The following is a 17,481-nucleotide window of genomic DNA, read 5'->3' on the forward strand; positions in this document are numbered from 1 at the left end:
GGACAGGGACTATCCAGAGACATGTGCAGTAAGCCTTTTTACTTGTTCAAACACCCAGCTCATGTGCCATCTTGTAATGGCGAATGTGGGAGCGGCTTTCCACATTTTGGTAACCTTTTCTGGCCAGTGCCAGCCTCCTTCTAGAGGCTTCTTTGTATGTTGTAAGACTGTTGGACTTTCCTATCACAGACCTGTCTTAGCTCTTTTCAGTCTACATGCTTCATGAGGACAGAATCACTGATTTATTTCTTGATAAATCTCTGGAATTCAGTTTAATATAAGCATTCAACAAATATATCTAGGTTGAACGAGTAAAGAAGGAAGAAAGGCATGGGGCTGACCAGCCGGCTCAGCAGATGAGTGTTTGTCCTGCAAACCTGACAACCTGAGTTCTAGCCCCAGAACCACCACGTAAAGGTGGAAGGAGAGAAACCCGCCCCCAACAAGTCTTCCGCTGATGTCACATGTTCCCCCCGCCCCACATGTAATAAGAATGTTTTGTTTTTAAAAGAATGGGTGAAGGGATAGACAGACTAACAAAATGAAAATCAGAAGAAAGCTCATTACTCCCACCCTGGGAGGACTCCTGGCTGTCCTGTAAGCGCCACACACAAGTCTGCTTTCACATCTCACAATACTGAGGAGCAGATACAAAGGCAGTGCTTGATGAGGGAGCGAGTTCATGGGAACCAGATTTCCCTTAGCAACCATCAGCCCATGGGTGGCAGAGGAAGCCAGTATTCCCCAAATTAAAGACCACATCAAACTGTCCTCATGGACACAAGGACATGAATTATTGCCATGAGCATCACTCAGTTGCCTTTCTAGGAAAGTGAAATGTGACTCTAATTAAACAGGGGGCTCAATGCATGAGGTGCTGACTCAAGAGCTTGATGCATCCATCCTTCTTTAATATTCATTCATAACACCTCTGCGATGGAGGCCCTGTTATTATCCTCACTTGACCAACAGTGTAGAGCACTGTAAGTAAGGTTACACACAGTTACCAGCTGGTCAAGTGACATCATCACTCAAACACAGGACATCTGGTGTCATATAGCCTCTTAGCCATTAGTGGTTAAGCAAGTGACTCCTGAATGTCCATTAGGAACGTCCAGGTCTAGACAGCAAGCAAGGCACATGCTAAGGAGTATTGGAATGGGTGGAGACTGCCCATGGCCACCTTAAACCAGAAGCCACAGGAGAGCATGTTGGTGGTCTGCCAACCACTGTATACAGCCATGCAGTGAATGAGTGGGGAAAGAATCATCGATTCTGGCTGGTTTTAGAGAAAAGGATAATGATGAGAAATAGGAGAGAGTTTGTCACCTTGGTATGAAAGAGAGCCAAAAGCATGCAAAGAGGAATGCAGCTGTGCAAAGCCACAGCCTGGGGTGGTCGCTGACAGCCAATGAGGGAGAGTCACCCTCCCAGATTGCCAGTGGAGCCACAGGGCACCTGACTCCAACCGCAGCACCCTCGGCCCAAGTTCAGAACTCTGAGGACAGTTCATGGGCACAACTCTATTTCAATATTCTTGGCTTCCTTTGTAACAGTGTATTTTATTAGAAGCATTTTTTTAAATGCTATTTTGAGGAGAGGGTTACAAGTGTGTCTGCTCAAAGAAACACACACAAGCACACACACACAAATGGGTTAAGAGCCTGAATCTGAGGTTGCGCCACCAGAAACTTCTATGACAGATAGACTGTGGTCTTAGTAAAAGATGGGATTTCAATGTAAAGACAATGGAATTGGAATAGTGATTGAATACTCATTGAATTCTTGTTTCACAATAGATTTACTGGAGTCACGAGAGTCTGATGAACAAGCCAGTCCTATTTGTGGACTTCATGGATATAAACAGGCCTCACCGGAAAAGGGTCTACCAGAACACCGATAACTACAATGAACTTTTGAGCATCCTTACCAAATTCCAACAGAAATTGGGTTCATCATCTCTGGAGGTAAAGACACATCCCATGAAAGCCTGAAGAATGTTAAACATGCATATGCCCACATGTGTGTACATGTATAAATACAGAACACATATTTTAAAGTGTGCATATCTGAGGTGGGGAAGGGAGAACATTTCCTCTGGCTTCAAAGGGGAAACATTGGAAGTATGTTCTTTGCTCTCCTCGCTGTTCTTTGTCTCAGTAGCATCTGACTCCAAGGAAAGGGTGTAGGGAACTGTGTGGAGTTAATGGAGTTAAGAATTCAAGAGAGCACCAGGCGCTCCCAGCACTTGGGAGGCAGAGGCAGGTGGATTTCTGAGTTCAAGGCCAGCCTGGTCTACAAAGTGAGTTCCAGGACAGCCAGGGCTATACAGAGAAACCCTGTCTCGAAAAACCATTAAAAAAATAAAAATGCAAGAGAGCATATGAACAGGGTTCAGAGTAAGAGACACACGATGGCTGTGGCTCTCTTCTTCTTCCACTGCTGTAATGAGCAGAGATACTCAGACACAGAGGTGCCTGTCAAATCAGATACCACAAGCAATTTCCTGAGTGTCATCTACTCCCCATCTGCTGTCAACTCGGAGCAACAGAAGAGCAACCTGGAACCCACTCCCCTGCTCTTCATCCTGTTCTTCCAACCCCAGGTCTGCTCACCAGAATATTAGCCAAGGGATGAGTGATGTCTCATGAAAAAATGTGTTTTCTCTAAATGTTGGTAGAAACTGGCTCTAGGTTGTCATGCTACTAAAAAGAGTTGCTCCCATTCCCATTTCCTTATATGTAAAACCTTAGTGCATGTCTGACTTTTCTACACCTGTAATTTGTTTATTTGCTATATTTCTTTTGCCAGATGTCTCATTCAGTTGTATTCTTCAAGGAAGCTATAGATCATATTACAAGAACTACCAGGGCCCTTCGACAGTCAGGGAGTCACATGTTACTGGTAGGAATTTAAGTAATTCAAATGTTTTTAAGGTTGCAAAATGATAATTCAGAAAGTCCAATACAATCAGCATACAGAAGCTGTATTCTTCTGTAAATTATGAAAATCCCTAATAATAATAATTAATAATAATAGAGTCATAGAGCAGGATCTTAGTCTTCATTGTTTGCAAAAAAAAAAAAAAAAAGTTGGCACATGGACATGTTATCTGTTTGGGGAAAGGCCCTTGATATGACGAAAACAGATGTGCTCCCCACCTCGTGTGATGTATCTTAGTGTTAATCTGCTATCTACACAGGTGGATCCTGACTTCAAAAATAGTACATCAACTTGGATATTGATTTAGAAATAAGAACCACTGCACAAAGATTTGTCTCTTAAGAGAATTCAAGACAGCTAATTTAAACTTCCAAAGACTTAGAAGAGAGAAAAGGTTTTGAAAAGCTAAATAAAATCCACACTATTAAGCCAGCACGCATATAACGTGCGTGTGATCTGAGGACTCACATGGGAGAAGGAAAACTTACTCCTGCGAACCTCTATACTCATGTGTGTATGTGCATAAACACACACACATAAAATAAATGTAATAAAACAATTTTAATCCATAATATTTAGCCAGTTATATAAACACATTATTTAATTTGTTATTTATGGGTACCATTTATTTCTATTTTATTTATAACTATTTTTTAAAAAAGGACTTTATCTCCCATGCAGAACAGCTAGATTTTTACTTAACCAATCTTTCTTAAAAAGACATTAATGACAAAATTAAAAGGAAAGTTTGGAATGAGAAGGTAGAAAAAGAAGTTGGCACATGGACATGTTATCTGTAACACAGTACAAAGTAAATCTGTCCCCCACTCGGCTGTTGTCTTGACGTTGTGTCCCTTCTAAGCGTGGCATTGCATGAGGCTTTCCATCTGTGTGGCCTGGGACTGTGGCCTGTGGGTTGGTGACACCCACCATGGTCCGTCTTCTCAAATCAATTAGCCTGATCTAGAAATCCTCACAGACATGCCCTGGCATTTGTCTCCAAGGTGACTGTAGATCTGATAAATTTTGAAAATCGGCAAATTAGAAAATACCTTGGAAAAAAGAAAGCAATTACAATAAATGTCTAAAGGAATATCCATAGGAAATCTATAGGTCTAAATGCTTATACAAAAAAAGAAGGACTTTAAACCAATAGCGTAGACTACAAAAAGGAAAGAAACTACAGAAACAAAAGGTAATCAAACCCCAGGCAAGTAATAATGACGACGACGACGATGGTATTTAATGGAGTAGAAAAGAAGCAACAGAAAAACAAGTGAGGATTTTAATAAACCTAAAAGTTGCTTCTCTAGAGGATCAAGAAAATCTTCTGAGTCTCGGTGCCGTGAGATGAGACTCACGTTATTAAAACCAGTAGTCAAGTCAGTACTGCCGTTACAGCGATAAGGGGTCCTCCGCAAATAGTCGGTTAGATCGCTTACACGAACAGGCGTTTTCCTACATAGGGATCGTCTCCGCTTCTTCTCCTGTTGCTGTGATAAAGAAACCCAGACAAGAGCAACTTCAGCTTTCAAGGAGAAAGGTTTCCTGTGGGCTTGCAGTGCGGAGACAGTTCATCCCAGCAGGAATTTCAAGGCAGCAGGAGCCCGAAGCAGCAGCTCACATGACTCCACCCTCAGAAGAAGAGGATGATGCTCACCGCTCCATTTCCTTTCTCCGTTTACACAGGCCAGGATCTCAGCCAGATGAGTTTTCTTTATCAATTAGTGTAACCAAGAGAATTCCCTCACAAGCTTGCCCAGAGGCCTGTCTCCCAGACGATTCTAGGTCTTGCCAGGTTGAGAATTCTCACAGACACTAAGAAAAATTGAAGAACTTGAAAGTCTTCGTGGTTCTAAGGTCACAAATAAAGGAATCTAGCTAAAAATTCTGAAACTTCCCACAAGAAAATCTCAAAGTCAAACAGCTTCACTGGGGAATTCTAACAGCTGTTTAAGGAAGGGTTTATTCCAACATTTCACAGACTCTTTGAGAAAATAGAGGGATTAATCTCCAACTTCTCTTTCTGTCTAGCAACACCAACACCAAGGCTAGACAAAGACTCTAGTCCATTTTGAGTAGCTATAGCAAAATATTTGTGTCTGGGAAACATAAAGCTACCTAGACTTATTCAGCTCATGATTCTAGACTCAGAGGAGGCTAAACAGCATGCCGGAGAGTTGGGAAATAGATAGAGGGCAGATTCAGAATGGAAAAAAAAAATATATATATATATATATATGCAAGTGTTTTTATTTATAATTCTACCTAATCTTACTTGAAGAAAGCCACAAGGGCCAACAGCCCAGTTGAAAATGAACAGATGCTTCACAGGACCTCAAGAAAACATCCTCAGAATCCGTTCTCACGGAGGAAACCAACCTGTGGTAATAGCAGCACCTGAGCATGAAGTGAACCAGAATCCTAAGGAGCAGTCACAGCAATCGCCGGGGGGAGGGCGGGGGGTTCTGTTGGTAGGGATGCACGTGGCACAGTTACTTCTGAGAGATGGCTTAGCAATGTCTTACAAAGCTAAACATAGCCTGGATATATGATCCTGCAAGCATGCTCCTCCATACTAGAAATTTTATAGCCACACGTGATCTTGCCCATGAATGATAAAACAACTTTACTCATAATGGCCAAAGCCTAAAGGTTACCAAAATGAACCACAACAAGCGTGTGATAACTTGTACTGTAGAATAATGTTCAGAGATAAAATAAGTAAGCTGAGACTAGACCATGGCTGTGTCACTAAACCGTGTGCTGCAGAAGCATAAAGAATTTGATCACCAGCAGCCGTGTAAAACACTGAACGCAGGCTTGCTGACTAGCCAGGCTATCTAGATCAGCAATTCCCAGTTCCCAGTAAAAGAACCTGTCTCAAAAATGAAGGTGGAGTCCGTCTGTGCCTGGAGCTGACCCTGTGCCACAGCTCGCCATACACACATCCTGTCAGAAGAGAGCTGGTCTCCCTAGAGTGCTGACACACCTGAGAGCACAGGTGAGACCACCACTTCTGCTCAAATTCCTGGCCCAAGAGGGACCCTCCCAGAGCCATCAGGACATAGGAAGCAAGGAACAACTGGGGACAGGATCCTTCTGGTTTCTGTCTGCAACCTGGAGCCGACCCTGTGCCACAGCTCTCCATACCCAAATTCCTCCCAGAGACAACTGATCTCCAAGGAGTACTGACATACAGGTTTACAGGAAGGATAAGCCACAGAGTCAACAGGACAAGCTAACACCAGAGATAACCAGATGGCTAGAAACAAGGGCAAGAACATAAGCAAGAGAAACCAAGGCTAATTGGCATCATCAGAACCCAGCTCACCCACCACAGCAAGCCCTGGATACCCCAACACACAGAAAAGCAATACTCTAATTTAAAAATCACATCTCATGATGATGATAGAGGACTTTAAGAAGGACATAAATAACTCCTTTAAAGAAATACAAGAGAATACAGGTAAACAGGTAGAAGCCCTTAAAGAAGAAACATAAAAATCCCCTAAAGAATTACAGGAAAACACAAACAAACAGGTAAATGAATTGAACAAAATCATCCAAGATCTAAAAATGGAAACAGAAACAATAAAGAAATCACAAAGGGAGACAACCCTGGAGATAGAAAACCTAGGAAAGAAATCAGGAGTCATAGACCCAAGCATCAGCAACAGAATACAAGAGACAGAAGAGAGAATCTGAGGTGCAGAAGATACCATAGAAAACATTGACACAACAGTCAAAGAAAATGCAAAATGCAAAAAGCTCCTAACCCAAAACATCCAGGAAATCCAGGACACAATGAGAAGAAGAAACCTAAGGATAATAGGTATAGAAGAGAGTGAGGATTCCCAACTTAAAGGGCCAGTCAATATCTGGACTGAGCACAGGGAGCCCAGTGGAGAAGTTAGGGGAAAGACTGAAGGAGCTGAAGTGGCCTTCTCTGGCATCAATGGGAGGGGAGGCCCTTGGTCCTGTGATGGCTCGATGTCCCCGAGTAAAGAAATGTTAGGGCAGTGAGGCAGGAGTGGATGGGTGGGGGAGCACCCTCAGAGAAGCAGGGGGAAGGGAAGGGGTCAGAGGTTTGCAGAGGGGAAACTGGGAAGAGGGTAACATTTGAAATGTAAATAAATAAATATCCGATGTTTAAAAAATGAAGGTGCATGGCTCCTGCAAGCATAGGAGCCTGTCCACTCACATGCAGCCATGAACTCACACCAACACCCACCCAACCTCTCCAACACGCAAGCCATGAAGCAGTGAGAGATAAGGTCATGTGGGAAAAGATATACTTACAGCATTCCAATTCCATCCTGATTCAGTTGCATGGCCATATCTAATGGAAGCAGTCTTCCACTTCTGGTCTTGATCTCCACGTGTTGCCTGCCTGGAGTCTCTTAATATTTGTACAACTTGGGATACTAGATTGATAGAAATATTTTTCTTAATGAATCATTTACACCTTCTCCCAGGAGTACTGCTTCTAGGCTTTCTCAGGAAAGTCCTGAGCATACCACCCCTCCCTCTTTTAAGGAGATATCCTTATCTGGCCTTACTTGAAGGTCTTCCTCTCACCCTGGAGGTTATGACTCAGAGATCTCCTTATGAGGCTCTGACTTCAAGATATTCTTGGGACATCCACCGGTCCCTGGGTTTACTCAGGGAGAAGATAATCAGAGCAAAATCAACTTAGAAAGGTAAACAGGGTTTGCTGGGCTAGCAAAGTCAGCAGCAGGTCAGGTCAGAAGCCTCTTTTTACTAGACACTCAGGCAATTGTGTGGCATATAAGACTGGGGGCCTCATGTGACGTGACCCCCCAAGGAAAATTAAAGCAGCAAACTTAGACTGGCTGGGGTCACCTCTGCCCTGCACAAGGATTCAAACCTGCAGAGAAATGAGAAAAGAACAAAGTCTAAGACCTCCCTTTTTAGAAAAGTTAGCTCATGTGGGGTCACTGCGGTGTATGACCGAGGAGCAAAAGAACACCAATATTAGACATATAAATAAATTCTTCAGAGATTATAAAATACAAACATTATACTATGGCAGAAATTAAAAATAACTGCAGCAGCCTGAGCCTGAAGATTTTTCGTGGGCCTAATGACAATTAGCTCTCTAACCGTTAAAAGCTGATAAATCCCTTGCTTGGGACATGGCAATCTGTCCAGGCTGGCTTGAAGGTTTTCTCTCTGTCTAGTGCCCTTAAGACCACAAGAGTCTTGGGTTATGGGGCTGATGAGGGAAGAAGATGCAAACATAATTCTGTCTGTCATGTTTATCAGTGATGACTAAACTTATGACCAAGGGGAAGTTAAAGCACGTGTTCAGAAAATGATACCATCTATGATTTGGAACATGAATCTATCCCTGCCTACAGAGTTCTGTATAAATCAAGAAGCACTCTGACTGCCATGCAGTCAGGATACAAGGTTCCCCTCACTCAGTGCCCAGCTCACCCCTCCATCACTGACTCCTTAGCTCCTCTCAGGACCTGGCCGTTGCCAGGACTGACTGGCCCCTGGCATTTCAGAGGTTGCGGGTGAGGGGACAGAACCATAGGGATGTTAGGGATTGATGGTTGGTTGCCGAGCACTTGCTAAAGAGGGAATCATATGTGAATCATTAATTCACTATACTATATATGTGTCAAAACCACAGGGCTTCACAGCTAAAGACTGAACCTTGATGTTTGCAATTTTGATCTTTTTAAGACAGGGTCTTTCTTACATATCCCAGGCCAGCCTTGAACACCCTTTGTAGCCTCAGTCGACATTGGCCTTATGATCCTCCTTCCTCTACCTCTCAAGTTCTGGGGTCACAGGACTATGCCACCTTGCCCTATTTTGTGTGCTGTGGGGGATCAGCCCATGGCTTGGTGCACGTCCGGAAAGCAGGCATCACACTACGTCCTCAGCTCAGTGTTCACAGATGTATGTGTAAGATAACTTCATCATTGCTGAAGAACATTATTGCCTAAAAGAAACACCTTCCGAGTGTCTTATGGATGAAGCATCAGATATGGATAATGACACACTATTGGTTTATGAGTCAATTCGTGCTATTTTCCAGGTTATAAGTACAATAAAATTTCATATATTTTAAAATAAGGTATCAAATGTAGATAATTGTCTTATAGCCTGAGATATGCTGACTGTGAATATCCCTATCAAAATACTCTATATTATATTTTTATTATTTGTTTTCATTATATTATTACTTATACTAACACTTATTAATCAATTCCCAAAAAGTACATAGGAATTGCTTCCTTTGTTTTTGTGGGTGTTTATTTGTGTGCCCTGGGAATAGAACTTAGAGCCTTGTCCTTGTCGAACAAGTAGTGTTGCACTGACCTAAATTCCGAAGGCCAGGACACATGAATCAAGCATTTACCTCTTTCTCTTGTCAAGCTGGGAATTGACGGCTGCGGGAAGGAAACATATGCAACCATAGCCTGCTACTTGGCAGAATACAAAGTATGCAAAGTGCCTATCTCTCACAACTACGCCATCTCGGAGTTCAAAGAAATGTTTAAAAAGGTGTTTATTCAAACAGGCTTGGAAGAGACCCCCACGGTTGTCATGGTGACCAACTTACAAGAAGAGCACGTACGTACATGCCCCCCATGCCTCTATTATTTGATGGAGGTGATGCTGGTGCTGGTGCCCGACCCCCACCCTAGAGGGTTCATATTTGTGTGTGTTTTCCTGCTCACTCACCGATTCAGCCCTCTAGATTCTCTCTGCTCATCCTGTCAGAGCCCACAGGCAGTTTCTGCAGTCACACTGCCGTTCTGAGTTGACAAACAGCACAAGTCTTTCCCATCTTTGTCATTTCCATCTTAGTCAACCAATTAGAAGTAATTACTCCTTGAAGCAAAACCAGGCGCCTCATATCAGAACTCCTCCTGTCCTCTGCTCCACAGATGTGTGTGTAGTCTATGCTGCTGGAGCAGCTTAGGGTACCTGGCGTTCCTCTCCTCTATCCATCACCATCGGGGTTTTCCTTACATGATTGTTGTTTACTTGCAAGCAAAAGCTGCCCCACTACTCTGCACAAATTGTGTCCAGGGATGTTGTATGTGACTTGTATTCTGACAAAATACACTTACAAATATTATTTAAAACCCTGTCCTGCTTTTTCTCCTAATTCCAGCTCTCTATTTACTAGATAAAAGTCTAAATGGTCTGCCTTTTCTGTGTTTTCTTCCTTCCCCAAATCTGAACATTCTGCCCTACAGATCTGCTTGAGGCTTATCAACAAACAGCCTTTCTTTCTAGTTGCAAGAGATGCTGTTTCTACCATGCACGGTGCCTACCATCCCAATGTCATCGATGGTTTTCTGGAAAACCGTCTCAGGCCAAAGGCTGAGATGAAAGTTAGTGGAGAGAAAGGGAGAGAAAGAAAGAGACTAGTTTAAATTAAAATAATACCTCCACCAAGCGATTTCTTGCTTTTCCTCTGGTCAGAAGCAGATGTGGGCATATTAAGGTTTCTTTTAACTGCTTGAAACAAGGTCCCTGACTGCTTCGCTGCCGTGTGCCCGAGTGCATGGTATCCACTGGGTACCAAGTATCCCTGTCTCCCTGCCATGTTTGAATTGATGGGTGGGCAGATGAAGCTTATTCCGGTGAGTTTGGATTAAGATGTCAGGCTTGAGGCGGATTTCTGAGTTCGAGGCCAGCCTGGTCTACAGAGTGAGTTCCAGGCCAGCCAGAGCTATAAAGAGAAACCCTGTCTCGAAAAACAAAAAAAACAAAACAAAACAAGATGTCAGGCTTGTTTGGTTTCTTTTAATCCTAAGTAGTATTGGTTACTTTCTTGATCTGTTTAACATAGAGTGTATGATTTATTCACTCCTGGTTAATGTATGTTTCCCTGAAGGTGTCATTTCTGGAAGATTTGAACTACATTATCAATGCAGGAAAGATTTCTAATATGTTTGAAAATGAGGAGCTGGATTCGATCATTATGAGAGTCGGAACCTTTGCCGAGCAGTCGACTTGCATAGAAGATAGAAAATATTTACTCTCATTATTCCAAAGGGTACTGTTTTGTGTCTTGATTTTATCAAGTTGTCATGTGTAGGCAAAGGGGGGTGTAGGGGAAGAGGGGGAGGGAAAGAGCCCACATCTGGCCAGACCTCTTGTGCTCTGGTCAGGCAGACTTGGGAGGTCTGCCTGATGCTTTCCACTTGGCTCCGGGTGGGCATCTAAGCCACTGATCCCACTCAATGGGGGCTGGACAAGGGGAAGCCCCTGATACCAAGGTCCCTGGGGTGACACCCTCGGCCCCAGAGTTATGGGAGAGAGGGCAGAGGGAGAGAGGTTCCCATGTAGGCGAGAGTCCTTAGTCCAGGCCTTAACTGGAGCACAGGAAGGCCCTTCCATCGGGAGATTAGAAGTGGCTCATTAGAGGAAAGCCTGTCTCATTGTCAAGCACAGTGGGACTTGATGAACAGAGACAGTCTATGTTTTTAGAGTTTTATTTAGAAAGGCAGGGGGAAAGAGAGAAGGTAAAAGAGAGAGAAAATGGCCATGGCCAAGAGGAGAGAAGGAGAAGAAGGAGAGAGAGAGGAAAGGCTAGAGTAAGAGGTTAGAGAGAGAGAGGAAAGGGAAAGAGTAAGAGAGTGAGAGGAGAGAGAGTAAGAGAGTGAGAGGATGAGGAGAGGAGAGAGTAAGGTGGGGCCAAGCAGCCCCTCTTTTTTTTATTATTAGATATTTTCTTTATTTACATTTCAAATGCTATCCTAGAAGTTCCCTATACCATCCCCTCGCCCTGCTCCCCTACCCACCCACTCCTGCTTCTTGGCCCTGGCATTCCCCTGTACTGGGGCATATAAAGTTTGCAAGACGAAGGGGCCTCTCTTCCCAGTGATGGACGACTAGACCATCTTCTGCTTCATATGCAGCTAGAGACACGAGCTCTGGGGGTACTGGTTAGTTCATATTGTTGTTCCACCTATAGGGTTGCACACCCCTTCAGCTCCTTGTGTGCTTTCTCTAGCTTCTCCATTGGGGGCCCTGTGTTCCATCTTATAGATGACTGTGAGCATCCATTTCTGTATTTGCCAGGCACTGGCATAGCCTCACAAGAGACAGCTATACCAGGGTCCCTTCAGCAAAATCTTGCTGGCATATGCAATAGTGTCTGGGCTTGGTGGCTGATTATGGGATGGATCCCCGGGTATGGCAGTCTCTAGATGGTCCATCCCTTCGTCTCAGGTCCAAACTTTGTCTCTGTAACACTTTTCATGGGTATTTTGTTCCCTATTTTAAGGAGGAATGAAGTATCCACCCGTTGAATTCCAAGCAGCCCCTCTTATGGTGGGTTGTTATCTTGTTGTTGCTAGGTAACTGGGAGGAGTCTAGCCTGAGGGTCAGAAGCTTGGGACATTGTGTACATGACTAAAAGTCATGTCTCTCCTTTGGAGGCTGTGGGGGTGGTAACTTTGACTGGAGCCAGGGTTCCAGGAGACATGAGGGACCGCCTGCCGTCCCATGTAGGTGAATTATCACCACCTGGTCCCTGGGTTCCACACCTCAGCTCGACTGGAGACCAGACTGTCTGTGCATAGCCCACTGCCCCACAGTCATGGTAAATTTATATTTATAATCCTGTACATGATCTTCAAGTCGTATCTAATTCCTTTAGTTCATTCAGTGAGTTTAAAAAGAGCATCCATTTTTTAGATCCCAGAGCTAGAATCCAGATGTTTGAGGGAGACAAACAAGATGAGTAGATGCCTGGAAGCCCTGCAGCCCTTCCGGTTTTCAGCTTTACCATACTTCCGTGGCAAACAGTTGCTTGTTACCCAGAGATGTCAATGGTTTCTACCTGTTGGACTCTGAGCTAAGGGAAGTGTGCTGTCTGCTGAGACCACGCTAGCTCTGTGTATTGTTGTCAAGTGGCCCATGGAAACAGAAGGAAAGTGATCTGTGTCCTGCAGCCAGTCCTGCCAAGGACTCGGCCACAGCCGCTGAGTGCAATCTTACGATCAATTGAGTCTCACAGACAGATTTCAGCACCAGTCTAGTGTCTGTACTCTCATGCCAGGACATTGGATTGCTCCTGGCACAGAGAGACTTGCCCAACATGCAAAGCGGCATGCTGCCAAATCTAGTTTTGAATGAAATTAATAGTTACCTTAACCATAGAAAGAAAGAAAAAAGAAACTGGTGGTTAGCCTAAGACCTACACATTAGCTCCCACTGCCTTGTCATAACCTGCCAGCTCTAAGATACTCTGCCTACCATCTCTCCTTTCCCTCTTCAGCTCTAATTAGTCTGACTGCTTTCATACTCTGAGTTTCTGTAAGTTATTGAAGGCATACCACCTCAGGGGAAGTTAAGCAGTAGACTCACCGTTCTCTCTCTCTCTCTCTCTCTCTCTCTCTCTCTCTCTCTCTCTGTCTCTCTCTCTCTCTCACACACACACACACATACACGAGTTGATGTTGGGCCCACCATCCAGACATAGCAGGCACAGTCAAATGGGGCAGAAGGGCTCTGTGGGTCCCTGCGCCCTGGAAGAGCCCTGCTGGTGGCAGACAGCACACACTCAGTCTCTTAAGAGTATATCCATTTAGGAAACAGCCGAGACAAGCTTTAAATGGAATTTCCAATATAGTATCTCTCTCAAAGTAGGGAATTACATTTTAACAGCACGTATGTTCCTCGATTTCAGAGAGTATCTAAAAATCTGCATGTCTGTATGATAAGTACCACGGGACCTAACTTCCGCCATAACTGTCGAGTTTACCCCTCCATGATCAGTTCCTGCACCATCGACTGGTTCCAGCGGTGGCCCGACGAGGCCCTCCTTGTTGTGGCCAATTCCTATCTAAAAGAAAAGCTGAAAGTAGAGGACAAAGAGGTGAGCAGCTAGAGCAAGTAAAGGCTGTGGTTTATGCTTACATACGGCAGGTGAACTGTGCCTGAGCAGCCGAGGCAAGGGCAGGGGAGGGGAGGCAGTATGGGGGACAGTCAGAAGTGGGGGGGGGTAGATAATCGAACAGAGGGGTCTCTGAGTCAGGCTGTGTGATACTTGCTTTTCATCCTAACTCTTCACAATATCCATGTTTGTCCTGCCTCCTACCCCACCTTGCTCAAGGCTGTATACACCTGGGGTCACCTTTGTTACCATTTTGTACAGTAGCTCCTTTCGTGAGAATTCTGGAATCTTCTGAGTATTTCTCTTTAAAATTGTTTTTGGCAACTAGTGCTGGTGAGATGACTCAGTGGTTAAAAGCATGGGCTGCTCTTGCAGAGTACCTGGGTTTGAGTCCCAGCACCCATGTAGACGCTCACAACCATCTGTAACTCCAGATGAAGCCAGAGAATCCAGTGTCTTCTGGCTTCTATGGATACTGCACACCATGGTACATAGACATATGTGTAGGCAAAACACCCATACACATAAAAAATAACTTGCCAGGCAATGGTAGCACACACCTTTAATCCTAGCACTCGGGAGGCAGAGGCAGGTGGATCTCTGAGTTCGAGGCCAGCCTGCTCTACAGAGGGAGTCCCAGGACAGCCAGGGCTACACAGAGACACCCTGCCTCAAAAAACAAAAACGAACTTTCTTGACAATTTCACACACACACATAAGACATACTGATGGCTCTCACCCACTGCCCTCTTTCCCTCCTCCCACCTCCGACTACTCCCCTCTTCTCTACCAACCTCAGTTTCATTCCTGTGTCTGTTTGTATCTTGTGAGCACAGTGTGTGGTATCTTCAGTGGGTCTTATCCTCGAGTTCTGGTGGGCAACCAAGTGGGCTGACGAAGCCTGCATTGTTAAGGGGCCTTTAGGAGTCTCCCTGACAACCCCTTTTGCACAACAGACCATTTGGTAAGAATTCTGCGGTTCCTGGGTTCCTGCCCTGTTTTGAGTTCCTGCCCTGGCTTCCTTCCATGATGAAAAATGCTGTGGAAATGTAAGCTAGATACACTCTTTCCTCCCCACGTTGCTGTCTTCTGTCATGGTGTTTTGTTGTAGCAACAGTAACCCTGACTGAGACAAGCTCTGAGTGTTAGGCTGCGTCCCAAAGCCCTTTGGTGGCTCTAGCAGGAATGAACCTGGTATGTCATTAGTCACTTAGAGTTGCCTCCACTACCTCCGGCTTCTTCCATCTTTAAAACTCTTCGTGATCAAGGTGCCTGTCTCTCAGGCATCTCAGAATTGCTGGAGTATTTCAAGTTACTTTCATTCTCCTCTATTTATATTCTCTTGTGATTCTTAAACATTGTTGTTCTTCAGGATAAAATAAGAGAGTTTGCCCCAACATGTGTCGAAATCCACAAAAGTATGAAAGATTTGAGCGCAAAATACTTTGAAGAAACTGGAAAGCACTATTACGTCACTCCCAGTTGCTACTTTAAGTTCTTGGAGACATTTACCCACAGTCTGAAGATAAGACAAGAAGAGATGCAGACAAAGAGGTAAGGCTTTGACTAAAACAGAAATGTGTGTTTTTACATCAGTGCTTCTGTGTCTATAAAATGCCATCTATAAAAGATAGACACAAATACAAAATAATGAATTCAGATCTACCTTTCTTGGGGGGGGGCCTCGGGGCCAGCAACTACAGCGGATCATAAGGAGACAGTCTGCACCTCCCCGGCATGCATCCGGAGGCCACCCCACTATGGAGAGACTGAGGGATCTAACATGGAAAAATCAGTTCTTATTAGACTGTTTCTCAGCGATGTAGACAGTGGAAGCAAGGTGATGGCTGGAGGTGCCATTCCCAATGGCTTTGGGGCTAATACCAAAAGACAAGTGGCCAGATGCCTGCAGCACAGATGGTCAAGAACATGTGCCATACTGCCTCAAAGAGCAATATGGGTCACAGCTCTGGCTGAGAATATATAGAAAAAAAAAAAAAAAAAAAAAAACACAAAGCAGGAAGCCTCAGGCGTGGTTAGATCCATCTTCGTCGTTGCTGATGGTGCTGTTGTGGTTGTTGTTGGACTATCTCTGACTTGTTCTTTGATAGTCTTACACATCTCCAAAGTATCTTTGACCATGCCCATCCCAGCACTCCACCTCCCTCGCCTCCAGCCTCTCTCCTTGCGTCTTCCCACAGACTCTCATATCCCTCCCTAGCCTCTTTTCTTCTTTTTTTTCTTGCTCTGAGTCCAGATAGCCCTGTTTGCTGGGAAGTTGAGTGGATCTTGTTGACGCAGGCTCGCCCACTGCATAGCTGCAGTGGAACCCGAGCGCCATGCCATGTCCTGTCCAGAAGACAGCCTTTCATGGCTCTTCTCCCAGCCTCCAGCTCTCACATGCTTTCCTCTACCTTTATAACTTTTCTTATGGTGCCGAGGACTCAGGTGTGCTAGACAAGCAGTCTGCCACTCACTGCCTCCCACTGCCCCGCATACATAACCAGAACCCAGGAGACAACGAGAATCTGTCTCGTGACAGCCCCCTGGAGAGAAAGTAAATGGATAGGAATCAGCCTTGGAATACTCCTACTCACAAATATCCAGAATTCTCACATGCCAGAACAGCAGAGCTCCAGCTGAGAGTCAGAACCAGCGCAGGTGAGTCACACCTAGATGGGCTTCAGGCCCCATAGGACAGATAACCTACTAAGAGCTCGTAGCCCATTGCAGGCCTGTTGAGCATCCAGCAAACAAGTCATTAAAATAAAAAAAACCACTTTGTCAGGCACCTTTGGACAGACTCCATTCAGGCTGTCTTATAATTCGTTGAATGAGAGTGCTGTAGTGAGGACTCCCACTGAGAAGCTAAACCACAGTCAGAAGCTCTGTACTGAGCAGAGCTCCGTCACTCAGCTGGTGTGTCTAGACATCCTGGCAGTTATTCCAGCTGGGCAGCAGGAATTATGGGTAGTCTTGTATGATGAGTACATCCCAGCCTGGCATTTACCTAAGAAGTTAGTGTAGCCTTGATCACCCTCTCCTAGCGTGGGGTCAGGGTCAGATTTCATTGACTTTTGTCAGCAACGTCAGGTGGGCATGAAAGACTGTACCAGTTCAATGCGGAGCGGTTGAGATAGTTGGAACACAGGCTAAAGAAGCCACAGTAAGTTCAGAAGTGAATCTTGCTCTCTTGCTCCAGTGGAGGTTTCTACCTTCCAGGATGTTTCCATGAGATTAAGATTTCTACTGTTCAAAATGTAAATGGAGGAATAGGTAAATTGCTCAGCTTCCCTCCAGAGCAGAGTCAAGAGATCTTCCGCTCCTCCATCTAGTGGTGTCTCCTTTCCCTCGGAAAGATTGTTGCTATCCACTCGTGGCTGGGTACCGCTGTCATTAGACTTTATGCCCAAAACGAGTCCATCTTCTTAGTGTATCCTGCCCCTTAACAAGTCGAGGTAATTCCTCCTGGCTCCTCGTTCTCTGTCAGGAATTTTCTCATGTGCTTTTTTACATTTTTAGTTGAACATTGGATTTTCCAACTTTAGACTCCTAATATGTGGTGGGTTATGTATCAGTTGACTTTCAAAGCCTGAGTTTGTATTACATCCCTAAAATATAAATGCTGCTTGACCATG

The 17,481-nt window shown here is 44.6% G+C and overlaps 1 protein-coding gene across 4 annotated transcripts in view; it reads left to right on the top strand.

Moving 5' to 3' along the window:
* Dnah14 (dynein axonemal heavy chain 14) overlaps positions 1-17,481 on the top strand; it is a 242,827-nt gene that overhangs the window by 159,683 nt on the left and 65,663 nt on the right. For 3 of the 4 annotated variants that reach the window (XM_021185047.2, XM_029480569.1, XM_029480571.1), the window contains exons 53-58: positions 1,800-1,967; positions 2,812-2,904; positions 9,361-9,558; positions 10,835-10,996; positions 13,637-13,825; positions 15,216-15,397. In XM_021185047.2, coding sequence (XP_021040706.1) covers positions 1,800-1,967; positions 2,812-2,904; positions 9,361-9,558; positions 10,835-10,996; positions 13,637-13,825; positions 15,216-15,397 — 992 coding nt within the window. The remainder of the gene's footprint in view (positions 1-1,799; positions 1,968-2,811; positions 2,905-9,360; positions 9,559-10,834; positions 10,997-13,636; positions 13,826-15,215; positions 15,398-17,481) is intronic. The other variant, XM_029480568.1, reaches the window with a different exon arrangement.

This window comes from Mus caroli, chromosome 1, assembly GCF_900094665.2.
Source record: "Mus caroli chromosome 1, CAROLI_EIJ_v1.1, whole genome shotgun sequence".
In the NCBI taxonomy this organism is placed as follows: domain Eukaryota; kingdom Metazoa; phylum Chordata; class Mammalia; order Rodentia; family Muridae; genus Mus; species Mus caroli.